Here is a 14,619-nt window from a genome sequence, read left to right as displayed (position 1 = left end):
CCATTCAGGCTCTAGGATGCTTGTTGTACAAGCTTTGTTTCTTCTCGCTTCCATTTGGGGAGAGTCAAGTTGCAATATGTGATGGAACCTTTATTGTTCCAGATAATTCCAAATTCTCCTTCAGATTGCACTGCTTAATTCGTGAGTAGAATACATTTTTTAAATGTACCCATCTAATACTAATATGCCTACCACCCCTTAAATGTTAATTAAAACAATATTCATGACATTGTAACTCACAAATCAATTGCATGCTGTTAAAATAACCCCCTTTAGAGTTTTGGCTTTATGGAATATCTTGATTTGATCAGAATAATAATAAAGAAGAATTGGAGTAGGTGCTTTTTACTGTTGTAAATTATGAAAACATGAACACCACTGCCCCTATGTGGTTAAACATGATCATTGCTAGCAGACCAATAACTTAGCCTACCATGTAGCAATGAGCCGGATAAGAACAAAGCATAAGGCATAAGAACACTAGGTGTAGATTCATATGCATTTATTTTGCAAAATGCAGCAAATTATACTTAGTTTTTTTTTTGTGCAGCACATTGCAATTGCCTACAGACTCGCTTTGTGTTAATACCTTTTTTCTTCCTCTTTCAGGATATATGCTAGAGCCAGATCTCGAAAAAAGACCTGATATCTATCAAGTCTCCTACTTTGCCTTTAAAGTGGCTGGAAAAGAGTGTCCCGTGCCAAACCTTTTTGTAAGATTTTTCATTTAATCCCTTGCAATGATCACGCTTGAGAGAGAATTTGTTTTGTAATGGCCTTTCATTGCAAGCCCCCTTCTGGACAAACAAAGCTGCTATGAAACATTTATTTATACATACCATAATATCTCATCCTTTGTAGAGCTCTCTTGTGGTCTTTGTATTCTGGAATAGTTCTTTATCCGTGTTATTAATTTGTGGAGCAATTTTTTCCCCCCCCCACTTTTTATGAACCACAGTATTTTTGGAATCTGATCCATTGTTTTTTTTGGTGACCATTATTCGCTCAGCAGTTTATAAAGCCAACACACACTTTGAAATGTGTGGTTGAAACACTTTAAATTCAGTTTATTTTGTCCAGTTTATTATTAACAACGCTCATAACTTATATACGTATTGATAACTTCTGTCTGTTTTTCTCTTTTGGTCCAGAACTCTCCTCTCCCATCGACACTTCCAGAGCCCATGACAGCTAGTGAGGTAGCTGCCAGAAAGAGCATGACAAAAGCCAGGTACTTCACTTTCCTCACCAGCATAGTGACAACAAAGATGGACACCGTACAACAAGATCTACCTCTTGTCATTTACTTTGATAGAGAGACCTTATTTTAAGCAAAGCCACATCCATGTATGTTTTAGATGTGCTCATAATATATAGGGAGATGTATTTATTTTTATAATTATAATTTTGTGTCTGCAGAATAACTGAATCAGTTGGACCAACAGAAACATCAATTGTACCAAGACAAAGACCAAAGGCTGCAAACACCAATGTATTGCCAATCCACAACTCTGTGACTCCTGTGAAAATGACTGTTCCTTCTGGAGCGATGAGCAATGGGCAGAAAGGTGAGAGAGGCATCGTGGGTCATTTTTAGGTCTTAATCTAAATTAATGGATTCTGAAATGAATTGGCTGGAATCAATATAAAATAATCCAGTAAACTCTTTAGTTTTGTGTTTCCTGTTCTGTGCCGTGTGTGGGCTTTTTAGGAATGTGAAAATTATGGTCAATTGTGAGGGTTGATGCCCCAATAAAATAGGAAATACCTAATTTAAAGCACAGTGGGGTCTTAGTGCTTACACTGAATTCTTTGTTCATGTAATTGTGCCACTTTAATAATGAGGTGTGGTAATATTTTAATCTCAAGTATAATAAATATCAAATGAACAATCTCCTTACTGTGACCACTGTATTGAAGATAAGCTTTGTAACCCGTTTCACTTGTGTACATCGCTGTGTAGCTGTGCCAGCTTCTGGCAATGGGCAGCCAGTCCCGCAGACGCAAGGGACCAGCCAACAGCACCGAGTTCTCCAGCAGCTCCAGCCTGGGGACCTACGGCTACAGCAACTGCAGGAGCAGCAACAGCAGCAGCAGCAGCAGCAACAACAGCAGCAGCAGCAGCAGCAACAACAACAGCAGCAGCAACAACAGCAACTCCAGCAGCAGCAGCAGCAACATCAGCAGCAGCTCCATCACACATACCTGCAGCAGGTGAGCGATTTGAATTAGGAGCCCGACCTTTACGAGGACAATTGGTGACACTTTTTTCCCCTCACTGTATGTATAAAAAAAATATTTGATCACCTGCAGATTTTGTACGTTTGCCCACTGACAAAGAAATTATCAGTCTATAATTTTAATGGTAGGTGTATTTTAACAGTGAGAGACAGAATAACACAAAAATCCAGAAAAACGCATTTCAAAAAAGTTATAAATTGATTTGCATGTTAATGAGTGAAATAAGTATTTGACCCCTTCAACTTAGTACTTGGTGGCAAAACCCTTGTTGGCAATCACAGAGGTCAGACGTTTCTTGTAGTTGGCCACCAGGTTTGCACACATCTCAGGAGGGATTTTGTCCCACTCCTCTTTGCAGATCCTCTCCAAGTCATTAAGGTTTCGAGGCTGACGTTTGGCAACTCAAACCTTCAGCTCCCTCCACAGATTTTCTATGGGATTAAGGTCTGGAGACTGGCTAGGCCACTCCAGGACCTTAATGTGCTTCTTCTTGAGCCACTCCTTTGTTGCCTTGGCTGTGTGTTTTGGGTCATTGTCATGCTGGATTACCCATCCATGACCCATTTCTCACCCAAGATTTGACAGTACATGGCCCCGTCCATCGTCCCTTTAATGTGGTTCAGTTGTCCTGTCCCCTTAGCAGAAAAACACCCCCAAAGCGTAATGTTTCCACCTCCATGTTTGACGGTGGGGATGGTGTTCTTGGGGTCATTCCTCCTCCTCCAAACATGGCGAGTTGAGTTGATGCCAAAGAGCTCGATTTTGGTCTCATCTGACCACAACACTTTCACCCAGTTCTCCTCTGAATCATTCAGATGTTGGCAAACTTCAGACAGGCCTGTACATGTGCTTTCTTGAGCAGGGGGACCTTGCGGGCGCGGCAGGATTTCAGTCCTTCATGGCGTAGTGTGTTACTAATTGTTTTCTTGGTGACTATGGTCCCAGCTGCCTTGAGATCATTAACAAGATCCTCCCGTGTAGTTCTGGGCTGATTCCTCACCGTTCTCATGATCATTGAAACTCCACGAGGTGAGATCTTGCATGGAGCCCCAGACCGAGGGAGACTGACAGTTATTTTGTGTTTCTTCCATTTGCGAATAATTGCACCAACTGTTGTCACCTTCTCACCAAGCTGCTTGGCGATGGTCTTGTAGCCCATTCCAGCCTTGTGTAGGTCTACAATCTTGTCCCTGACATCCTTGGACAGCTCTTTGGTCTTGGCCATGGTGGAGAGTTTGGAATCTGATTGATTGATTGCTTATGTGGACAGGTGTCTTTTATACAGGTAACGAGCTGAGATTAGGAACCTGTATAAAAGACACCTGGGATCCAGAAATCGTGCTGATTGATAGGGGATCAAATACTTATTTCCCTCATTAACATGCAAATCAATGTATAACTTTTTTGAAATGCGTTTTTCTGGATTTTTGTGTTATTCTGTCTCTCACTGTTAAAATACACCTACCATTAAAATTATAGACTGATCATTTCTTTGTCAGTGGGCAAACGTACAAAATACTTTTTTTCCCCCCACTGTATGTTTTCCGGTTTGCTACAGATCTTAACTAGCCGGACCAGAATGCCTGAGCCATCCTCCACATAGGGGACTTTAACTTTTCACTCCTTTCTCACTGTTCTTTGTTCACACTATGAAATGCTGAATATTTCGAAGGGTCTGCTAGTAAAATGAACTAAGGCTGTTTCAGCCTGTGTGGACATGGAATTAAGACTAGTTCCTAATGCATAACCACTTGTACTATTAGAGAATTCATAATTATTTTATCAGCATGCAATTGATTTGTAACTCACAATGTCAATTAAAAAAACATTTTGTTCCAAATCAGGAATAACTTCAGAACAGATATCTACTGCTAGGTTTTCTACCATTGCAGAATACAGAGGATTCTTGTTATCACTCCACTGTGCCCTAAAGCGATCTCATGAATGGAGACAGCCCAGACTGATAGAGCTGTGTGTAGTGCCATCCACAATGTTCCTCGGCCAGAAAATTTACTTTTGAACATGAAATGGAGGGAAACCCAAGCCTGTCCCCATTCTCGTTCATTCTTCTAATTCATTTGATAACGATGAAATGCACAGTATTTCGTCAGTTAGAGGAGAGGCTGTGAAGCGAGGTATTTTACATTTTCAATGCAGAAATGTTGGTTATTTGCCAAAGCTTCCTAATGCCTGGGTCCCACACGCACCTTCAACCTCATCCCATTCTCCACAGAGTTTGTGAACAGTGTTGTCTCCCAATGTTTTCCACAGTATCAGCAAGCTGTCCAGCAGTCCATCCAGCTGCAGCAGCAACATCTGCTCCACCAACAACTGATGATGCAGCCGATGTACCAACAGCAGGCTCAGTATGCAGCGATGGTAAGCAGTCAGCTGGAAGACAGGGTAATGTGGCATAAAGAACATTAATGTTCTGTCACATGTGAAGACGCAAGAAGGCCAAGTGCAGGCTGGTCTCCTTTGATTAGAGATTGGGGTTACAGTCAGCTGTTCATTAATCTTCATTCATTTTATACACACCATTAACTGTTGCCTCAAATACTTTGTCTGGATGAATTCACATCATCCACCCACAAAACCCCATTATAGGTGTACTACTTTACCTAAACAAATACATATAAATCCATAAATAAAGGCTCTCTTGTATGATATACCTACTATATATTTACACACATGTACATAAATAATTGGCATACACACACACACACATAGTGAGTTGTGAATTTAAAAATGTTCAAGTTTGATAAGCACAGGTGTTTGTTGTAGAACCATATATAGAACTGGACAAACTGGCATGTTGTGTGGGAGAGATCATGTGTCCAGATCGGTGGCATCTGACCCGTTCTGCAGGTTTACATTGGCTCTTTCCCAGGGCTTGGCTGAGGATTGCTCATGCATGTGCACTGGGATTAATTTCTGGTGATTGGAAAGACTTTGATAAGGTTGCGATTCCTTGGCTGTATTCATAAATCTGTAAGAGATCCTCTAGAAGTGATGTAAATCTACACCCCCCCCCCCCCAATAATATCAGTTTGCAACTCGTTCTCTACTTAACTGTTACCATCTGTTTAATATCGGATGCAATCTGCTCCACTCAAAGCCCTCTGGGAATTGCATGGAGGTGGAATTGACCAATACTGTGTGTTAAATCATAACATATGAAGCAATTATACTGTTAACAAATGTGAAACCAGATCTGTTTTTATCTGATTCTAAAGCTGGGTAACCAACCAAGGAACTGGAAAAACATAAGAAATTAGAAAAATAATTATTTTTTTTATTTCCAGACATGACTGCATTTGTTTTTAATTTTAAGCACAGTGACCAGAGGTCTTGACTGTGGGGAAAATATTATCAACAGAATATTAGAATAGTTTCCACACGGTTAAACAGAACTACATTACTAACAGTGCTTAACTTAACTGGAAAGGAACGTGTTCTTTGCAGAGAAAAAAAAAAATCCCAGATCAAATCTGTTCACATCGTATATTACAGATTACATGATGCATCATTTGAGAGGATTGAAGTTGAAGTATAAGCTAAAATAAGTTAAATGACACCACTGATTCTGAAAGAAGAGTAGAGGCAGTTCTTTAACAAGGACTGTCATTCATGATTTTACCTTTTGGATCTTTTCCTTTTTAAATTGGTAACAGTGGGGTGGGGAGTAACTGTGTCTCTCTGTGCTGTACCAACCTGGATGTCTGAATTTCCCACAGATGCAGCAGTACCAGCAGGCGTTTACACAGCAGCAACAGCAGGATCATCATCGTCAGCAGCAGCAGCAGACCCCATACCTCACCTCACCCCTGGACTTCCACAATCCTCTGGGGAGTTTTAACCCAGCAGTGACGGGTCACGTGGGGACTGGGGCGCTGGTGCCTGCCTTCAATAACACAAGGTACGGCAGCCCTTCTTCACCGCCTGAGAACAGGAAGCCGTGTGCTGCCCTGTTTAATCTTCTGTTAATCGGCCTTGAATGGAACAAATCACTGTTATCTTTAGTGCCGCCGATTAGTGGTACAGTATCATAAGGCCTGACTGAAGTCCTTTTCCTGTCATTTTTTAAAGACTTGTTTTGCATGATATAAGTTTGAATTAATTCATTCTTGTGTTCACTTGATTTGGCTTAATCCCATTTCCCTGTTGCCTCTCTCTCCTCAGAAATATGCTGGTGGACACTGAAATAATGGTCGCCCCCTCGCAGAATGTCAGTAACCCACCAGACATGTCGGGCTGGAACCCCTTTGGAGAGGACAACTTCTCCAAACTAACAGAAGAGGAGCTGCTGGACAGAGAGTTTGACCTTCTGAGAGCAAGCAAGTGCTGATTTGTCTTAATCTTGATTTCGGAGGTGTCCCTCGGAATGTTTTGTGATGTTTAGTGGTTTATAACTTACCCTTTTTATGTCCCAGCCCACTCTTCTGGCCCTTTTTAAATCTATATTAAAGGAAATAATTGGATATTTCTTTTGCAAGTCTGGTGTCTCACACATTGGCACTTTTATACACCTGAAGTTTTAGGAATGACAGCCGACCTTATAATGACCTCATATGTGGGTGGTGCTGTTCTTCTTTTAAACTCTGCCTTAATTTAAACCAACTCTCTTCCTAACAGAGAAACCTGAAGAAAGGACAGCGTGTGTGGACAGCGGTCTGGAGAAACAGCCGCAGTCCCAGAAGTCTTTCCCAGAAGACCTCTTTGGCTCTGTGCCCTTTGTTTCCAATCCAGGCAAGTTTTAAGGCAGCATTGAAGACCAGCTTGCGTGCCTTGGAATTTAGAGTCGTACTCGAGTGTTCACTGTCCCTATGAGATGAAAGAGCGCTTCTGTGCACAACAAAAATACATGTATATAAAAGATACATTCATTTAAAAATGAAACCCCAATGAAGACTCCCTACACATCTATTTATTAATATTGTCTTCAACATGAGACAAGAAACCTTTGACTCTAACCAAAGAAGAGTATTTACTTAAATAACTCTGCATTACATCTAGAGAGGATCGTGTGATCGTTTAAATGGATATCAGTTGCATTGCATTATTAAAGATTAAGTGCTTTTCATCTAGAAATATCAAAGCTGTTTACAGAAATATAATCCCATTTTATGAAACCTAGAGATATGATATGCGTATCTTTCAATTAGATTTTTTTTCTAATATTTATATTGCATGTGAAGATTTTCATATCCTTGTTGAAGAAATTGTAGGTACATATTTTTGTATAATTTGCATAACATATCTTTGTAGATGTGTTGCATTTTTTCACCAATGTGTGTAAGTGCATGACTCTTACCAATGTCTATGACATGTTCAAATGAAAATGCTCAAGCAGGCAACTGATGCCCTCTGCTGGATTTAGTGAGCTATTTGATTCCAATTAATCTGTGAAGGGAATAGAGGAATAACATGTATCCATGATAGATAGTATAAAAATGAAGTATTGGATGAAGAATCCTGCTGCCAAGGAAAAGCAAGTCTTTGACATTTTGAGGGCTCTTATGCTGCCTTTGTTATTTGTGGGGCACTGACGAAACTGAGGTGCTTTTTATATCCTGAACGGATTTCCCAGCTGTCCCTCACACAGTTAGCCTGCTACAGGGTTCATGTCCACATCCATGTTGACTTCCCATCCATACACGGGGAGCAAGAGACCACTTGTATGAGGGTGTGCTTCTTATCCAGGTACAAACCCTTGGCTCATCCTGGAATCATTAACCGTTCAAACCTCTGTACATTTATTGCTCACATTATGGTTACTAACTCCTGACATTCATCGGCTGGGGGTAAAGGGGGTTGTGGTTACTAATCTTGCTTGCTTGGCTTTTTACATTTACAAATGTTTTCCTTCAGTGGGTCCCTGCCATACTAAAATGAGCAGCCTTGACATGGCGAGAACACATGGTGGATACAACACTAAGTAGGCAGTGAAGCTTGGTGGTACCTGGTAGCTTGGCTGGGTACATCCTAAAGGGCCTGATGCAGGGCTTAAGGATTACTAGGAGTTTCCACCCTGATGGGATGCTCATTCTAAAATGGCTGTGCATTTGCTTTATAACAAGGATGCCAAAGTTATGTCCGTGTCTGCATGAAGTGTTCAATACTGAGCACGTTACATCCAGTCCAAATTAACATCACATTGTAGAAGAAAAACAAGGCAAAACCAAAAACATCAGTTATCTTAATATTGTTGACTACACATTGAATTTTGTTGAGTATTGAAGTGTTATTCAATACGTCTTTACAATAAGAAAATAAATACAAATAAACAAATAGAAAAGCTGATTTTATTATTGATGTGATAAGGGCAAAAGTTTGATACAGTGGTGTTTTTGTTCTGGAAATGCTCCAAAGTGAAATTCTGAATTTCTTCATGCATCCATACTTGTGGTTAACTGTTGATTTAGTCTGCATTTTGCAGTATATAGGAAGATTACAAACCGGCCTCATGAAAAGTGACTCGTATTTAGATTGTTTAACTTTATTTACTTTTTATACTGCTGGCTTTCAGCTTCATTACATGTTTTCTGCATACTGAGCCTTGTGATATTATAGTGTGCAACGTTAACATTACAAAACCTGAGCTACAAGAAAAATAATTCCAAAGGCTTAGATTGGGCCTGGTGAATCCTGGGCAGTACCACTGATTTGTGATGGGCACTGTATTTATGAGCCATTGCACTGGCACACCAAGTTTATCATGCCAGGGAAACAGGCTGTATTTTAGGACTTTGAGGCCTGATGTCAGATTCTAATACAGAAAGAATTGCACACATCCAGTGCGGTTTGGTTTATTTTACTCCTGGATTTACTTTATCTATAGTGTTACTTTGGCCAGTTGGGTTTCATCCATTTGCATGTGCCTCACTGAGCTGTGAATGTCATATTTAGGAAGCTGCATAAGATTAAAAGGAATCTCAGTTTTATGTATGTAATTTGTTACTTTTATTTTAGTTTTTTTGTGTTGTAAGTTGTTGTAAGGTAAGTTGATCCATTAATTATTTCTATATATGGAGAATCTTTGCACTGGGCTACACCTTTCCTGAAAAGTACATAACATTTTCATTTCATTTACTTACTTCACTTCTGACTTGGTCTCTGAAGCAGATTGATGACTGTGTTTAAAAAAAAAAAAAAAAAAAAAAAAAAAAGGCAGCCATATTCAAAAACATCTTGCGCTAGTGGTGTATTGGTGGACAGATTGGAGAATAACACTGCATGTAATTATCCCTTATTTTGTTTATAATTTTTTTTAACTGATCATTATTTTAAAAATGGCTCATATGGAGAGAGATAGGAGGGTTTATTTCCGGTTATGTCCAAGTGCACAACGAAATACAGCATGTGTATGGTTTAGACCACACACTGTATGTGATTTTAGCTTTTTAATTTTACATTTTCTCATTTTTAGCTTTTCATCCATTGGTGTGGGGCTGAGCAAGGGGGCTTGGTATCCTTTCCCTGCTCTACCAAATGGCTTTTCTGCTCTTCGCTCTATCTGTCCAGTTGTGTATCAGAAAATTAAAACCGCAGCTCATGCCTCTGAAATGTAACGTGTCGGCTCAGACGCAACAATGGTTGTTAATAAAATGTCTGTATTTATGAACCGTTGCAGAATTGTGCTTCTGTTGACCACTTTAGTACAAAAGCGTCACACCTACAAGCTTCTAGAGACGCGCTATACCCTGGATGACCGTTCTTACACTCTATATTCATGGATAGACCCCGATAAGATGTACTGAAGACGTGTTTTAAACCGAAATAAAGAATGTAAATGAACCTGTATGATAATGTGTGACTGTGTTTCTTTTAAAACCATAATAAAACCAAAATTGATTTAAAAGTGATGACATTTTTTCTTTCATTTAATTGTAACATCTCCGCTGTAGAAGAGAAAAAACAAATATGAAAGCGCATGGTTTCCAATGGGGATTTTCCAATGTCTGACCACCACTGCATTATACGTACAAGATGTTTTTGCTAACATGGCTGCCTTTCATTAAATTAAGTTTCAAGAGAATAAAAAATAATTAAATCACAACAAGATGATGTTACAGAAATGTAGCACGCAGTCAAATTGTTGGAAATGAATGCTGAACATGTTCGGTCTGCATCATCGGCAGGTTAAAGCCAATCATGATGTGGCTGCACACTTTAAGAAACCAACATTGTGTGCAGCAGCTTTATAAGGATTGTTTGTAGAGAATGTTTATACATACAAGTTCAAGCAAGTGTTTTGCTTTTCTTTGTCAGATGCAAAATTAAAAATGCAGTGAACCTTATATTGCTGCCTAACTATACATGTATGTACATGCATAAATACAAACCCATATTAATATGCATTTGTGTGTATAGATATGTCACTGTGAAGTTATTTTTGTATCCAATTAATTGCTTTAAAAATGTGAAATTGAGTCATTCTTTTATTTTGGCAGCTATGTTATCATATTATGCCCTTGCAGAATAACCCTTTGAAGAAGTTAAAAGGTGGTTGTATTGCTTAAAGACTTTCAATCAGATTTTCACAGTACAACTCAAACACTTTTACCATTATGAACAAGTTATGTAGGGTGAGCCTCATGCAAACGCATCATTTTTGGTACGTGTGTATATACAGTACTGTGCAAAAGTTTTAGGCAGGTGTGAAAAAATGCTGTAAAGTAAGAATGCTTTAAAAAATGGACGTTAATAGATTATATTTATCAATTGACTAAATGCAAAGTGAGTGAACAGAAGAAAAATCTACATCAAAACCTTATTTGGTGTGACCATCCTTTGTCTTCAAAACAGCATCAATTCTTCTAGGTACACTTGCACACAGTTTGTGAAGGAACTCGGCAGGTAGGTCGGTCCAAACATCTTGGAGAACTAACCGCAGTTCTTCTGTGGATTTAGGCGCCTCAGTTGCTTCTCTCTCTTCATGTAATCCCAGACAGACTCGATGATGTTGAGATCAGGGCTCTGTGGGGGCCATACCATCACTTCCAGGACTCCTTGTTCTTCTTGACAATGAAGATAGTTCTTAATGACTTTCGCTGTATATTTGAGGTCGTTGTCATGCTGCAGAATAATCTTGGGGCCAATCAGGTGCCTCCCTGCTGGTATTGCATGATGCAGGATAAGTATCTTCCTGTACTTCTCAGCTTTGAGGAGACCATTCATTCGGACCAAAATCCCCAACTCCATTTGCAGAAATGCAGCCCTAAACTTTCAAGGAACCTCCACCATGCTTCACTGTTGGCTGCAGACACTCATTCGTGTACCACTCTCCAGCCTTTCGGCGAACAAACTGCATTCTGCTGCAGCAAAATATTTTATATATTACCAGGGTCCCACGGTTTTCTGCCAATTCTGAGCTGATGGCACTGCTGGTTATCTTCCGATTGTGAAGGGAAGTAAGCATGATGAGTTTCATCTGCTGCAGTAAGTTTCCTTGGCTGACCACTGCGTCTACAGTCCTCAACGTTGCCCGTTTCTTTGTGCTGCTTCAAAAGAGCTTGGACAGCACATCTGGAAACCCCTGTCTGCCTGGGAGAGACCTTTCTGATGCAGTATACACTCACCTAAAGGATTATTAGGAACACCATACTAATACTGTGTTTGACCCCCTTTCGCCTTCAGAACTGCCTTAATTCTACATGGCATTGATTCAACAAGGTGCTGAAAGCATTCTTTAGAAATGTTGGCCCATATTGATAGGATAGCATCTTGCAGTTGATGGAGATTTGTGGGATGCACATCCAGGGCACGAAGCTCCCGTTCCACCACATCACAAAGATGCTCTATTGGGTTGAGATCTGGTGACTGTGGGGGCCAGTTTAGTACACTGAACTCATTGTCATGTTCAAGAAACCAATTTGAAATGATTCGACCTTTGTGACATGGTGCATTATCCTGTCAGAAACAATGCTCAGGTAGGCCGTGGCATTTAAACGATGCCCAATTGGCACTAAGGGGCCTAAAGTGTGCCACGAAAACATCCCCCACACCATTACACCACCACCACAAGCCTGCACAGTGGTAACAAGGCATGATGGATCCATGTTCTCATTCTGTTTACGCCAAATTCTGACTCTACCATCTGAATGTCTCAACAGAAATCGAGACTCATCAGACCAGGCAACATTTTTCCAGCCTTCAACTGTCCAATTTTGGTGAGCTTGTGCAAATTGTAGCCTCTTTTTCCTATTTGTAGTGGAGATGAGTGGTACCCGGTGGGGTCTTCTGCTGTTGTAGCCCATCCGCCTCAAGGTTGTACGTGTTGTGGCTTCACAAATGCTTTGCTGCATACCTCGGTTGTAACGAGTGGTTATTTCAGCCAAAGTTGCTCTTCTATCAGCTTGAATCAGTCGGCCCATTCTCCTCTGACCTCTAGCATCAACAAGGCATTTTCGCCCACAGGACTGCCGCATACTGGATGTTTTTCCCTTTTCACACCATTCTTTGTAAACCCTAGAAATGGTTGTGCGTGAAAATCCCAGTAACTGAGCAGATTGTGAAATACTCAGACCGGCCCGTCTGGCACCAACAACCATGCCACGCTCAAAATTGCTTAAATCACCTTTCTTTCCCATTCAGACATTCAGTTTGGAGTTCAGGAGATTGTCTTGACCAGGACCACACCCCTAAATGCATTGAAGCAACTGCCATGTGATTGGTTGGTTAGATAATTGCATTAATGAGAAATTGAACAGGTGTTCCTAATAATCCTTTAGGTGAGTGTAACTACCTTGTGTCTTGTTGCTGTGCTCAGTCTTGCCATGGTGTATGACTTTTGACAGTAAACTGTCTTCAGCAACCACACCTTGTTAGCTGAGTTTGGCTGTTCCTCACCCTGTTTTATTCCTCCTACACAGCTGTTTCTGTTTGTTAATGATTGCGTTTCAACCTGATGATCATTAGCACCTGTTTGGTATAATTGTTAAATCATACACCTGACTATGTGCCTACAAAATCCTTGACTGTGCAAGTGTACCTAGAAGAATTGATGCTGTTTTGAAGGCAAAGGATGGTCACACCAAATATGGATTTGATGTAGATTTTTCTTCTGTTCACTCACTTGCATTTAGTCAATTGATAAATATAATCTATTAACATGTCTATTTTTGAAAGCATTCTTACTTTATAGCATTTTTTCCACACCTGCCTAGAACTTTTGCACAGTACTGTGTATATATATATATATATATATATATATATCTTAAATGGGGCACTGTGATTTGTATTGCTTTACTGTTAGAGCATTTGTGGTTGAAGATTAAGTCAGAAACGGAAGGTTCTTTCATTTACTCATTTACCTTAATGTTAATAATTCAAATGAGTGCCTTCTTCCAAAGTGTTGCATGGGGAATGCTTGTAGCTGCCTGTGCACAAAGAAAAAGTGAAAGTAAGGTTATGGTTGTGATAGCCCCAACTATTGTCAGAGGGGGGGTTTGTTTGCCCAATGCAATTATTACAGGATGACCCCACGAGGACAATCGGCTCCTTTAGATACAGGACTGTCTGCACCCTCCATTCAGAACATTATAATGGCCCTTGTCAGGCTTTCACACAGAGCAGACACTGCTGGGCTTCTGTGCTTCCTAATGGAAATGGCTTCATTCCAACGTGCTTCCTATGCTTTGCTTATGGTGCTGACCTGCTCCAGCTCAAGGGGCTGCTGATTGTGCGCAAGGGCACCTGCTGTGGGAACGTAACCTGAGGCTTCATCTCCTTCTCGGCAGCACAGAGCCAGAGAATAAAGGCTCCTAATCCCCTGCGTGATGTACAGAAAATAGTCATAGGTTCTTAATAAGTGAAAGGTGCTTAACCTAATTCTAATGTGATTTATTAGTATTTATGTATCTGACAGGAAATGAGTCCCAGTCTTTCATTTCCTTGCATTGTCCTACCAATGAAAACTAAACTAAACAAAAAAATCACTCGTACTCCAGAGCAGCTGCTGACCTGACTGATTGGGAATCGGCAGTGGAGATTTGGGAGGACTGGGGTTGTAATCCGGGAGACGGCCATGTGGTGGAACAGAGCGTGCTGACAGTGGCAGTATGTTCTTCATTCAAAAGAAGCTGAAAGAGGGTTGCCCCACATTGTAGCTGCCGCTTAAACAACAGAAGGCATGTAATTACTAGTTACAAGACATTCATCATTTTTTTTTTTTTTAATCGGATGCTCCAAAACTGAACATCGGCAAAGAAATGTTACTTGCGAGGTTAGGGGATCTTCTTATACGATTATAGATGTTCCTTTGTGTCGGTATGGAGATTGTTTTGTGCAGGAGATGATGTTGATTACATTTGTCATGCTTTGTGTGGGACGGCACAAGCAGATGTTACGTTTGTTCACTCCCCTTTGTCGCCCTTG

General features: G+C 40.4%; 1 protein-coding gene across 1 annotated transcript in view; it reads left to right on the top strand.

The window, feature by feature from the left end:
• bmp2k (BMP2 inducible kinase) overlaps nucleotides 1–14,619 on the top strand; it is a 54,143-nt gene that overhangs the window by 34,142 nt on the left and 5,382 nt on the right. The window contains exons 7-15 of the mRNA XM_066712101.1: nucleotides 9–141; nucleotides 610–713; nucleotides 1,152–1,231; nucleotides 1,420–1,568; nucleotides 1,964–2,214; nucleotides 4,513–4,620; nucleotides 5,979–6,160; nucleotides 6,424–6,578; nucleotides 6,877–6,990. Of these exons, the coding sequence (XP_066568198.1) occupies nucleotides 9–141; nucleotides 610–713; nucleotides 1,152–1,231; nucleotides 1,420–1,568; nucleotides 1,964–2,214; nucleotides 4,513–4,620; nucleotides 5,979–6,160; nucleotides 6,424–6,578; nucleotides 6,877–6,990 (1,276 nt within the window). The remainder of the gene's footprint in view (nucleotides 1–8; nucleotides 142–609; nucleotides 714–1,151; nucleotides 1,232–1,419; nucleotides 1,569–1,963; nucleotides 2,215–4,512; nucleotides 4,621–5,978; nucleotides 6,161–6,423; nucleotides 6,579–6,876; nucleotides 6,991–14,619) is intronic.

The sequence above is a fragment of the Amia ocellicauda genome, chromosome 8, assembly GCF_036373705.1.
Source record: "Amia ocellicauda isolate fAmiCal2 chromosome 8, fAmiCal2.hap1, whole genome shotgun sequence".
NCBI classification, from domain to species: Eukaryota; Metazoa; Chordata; class Actinopteri; order Amiiformes; family Amiidae; genus Amia; species Amia ocellicauda.
This window is presented reverse-complemented; position numbering and strand designations above follow the sequence as displayed.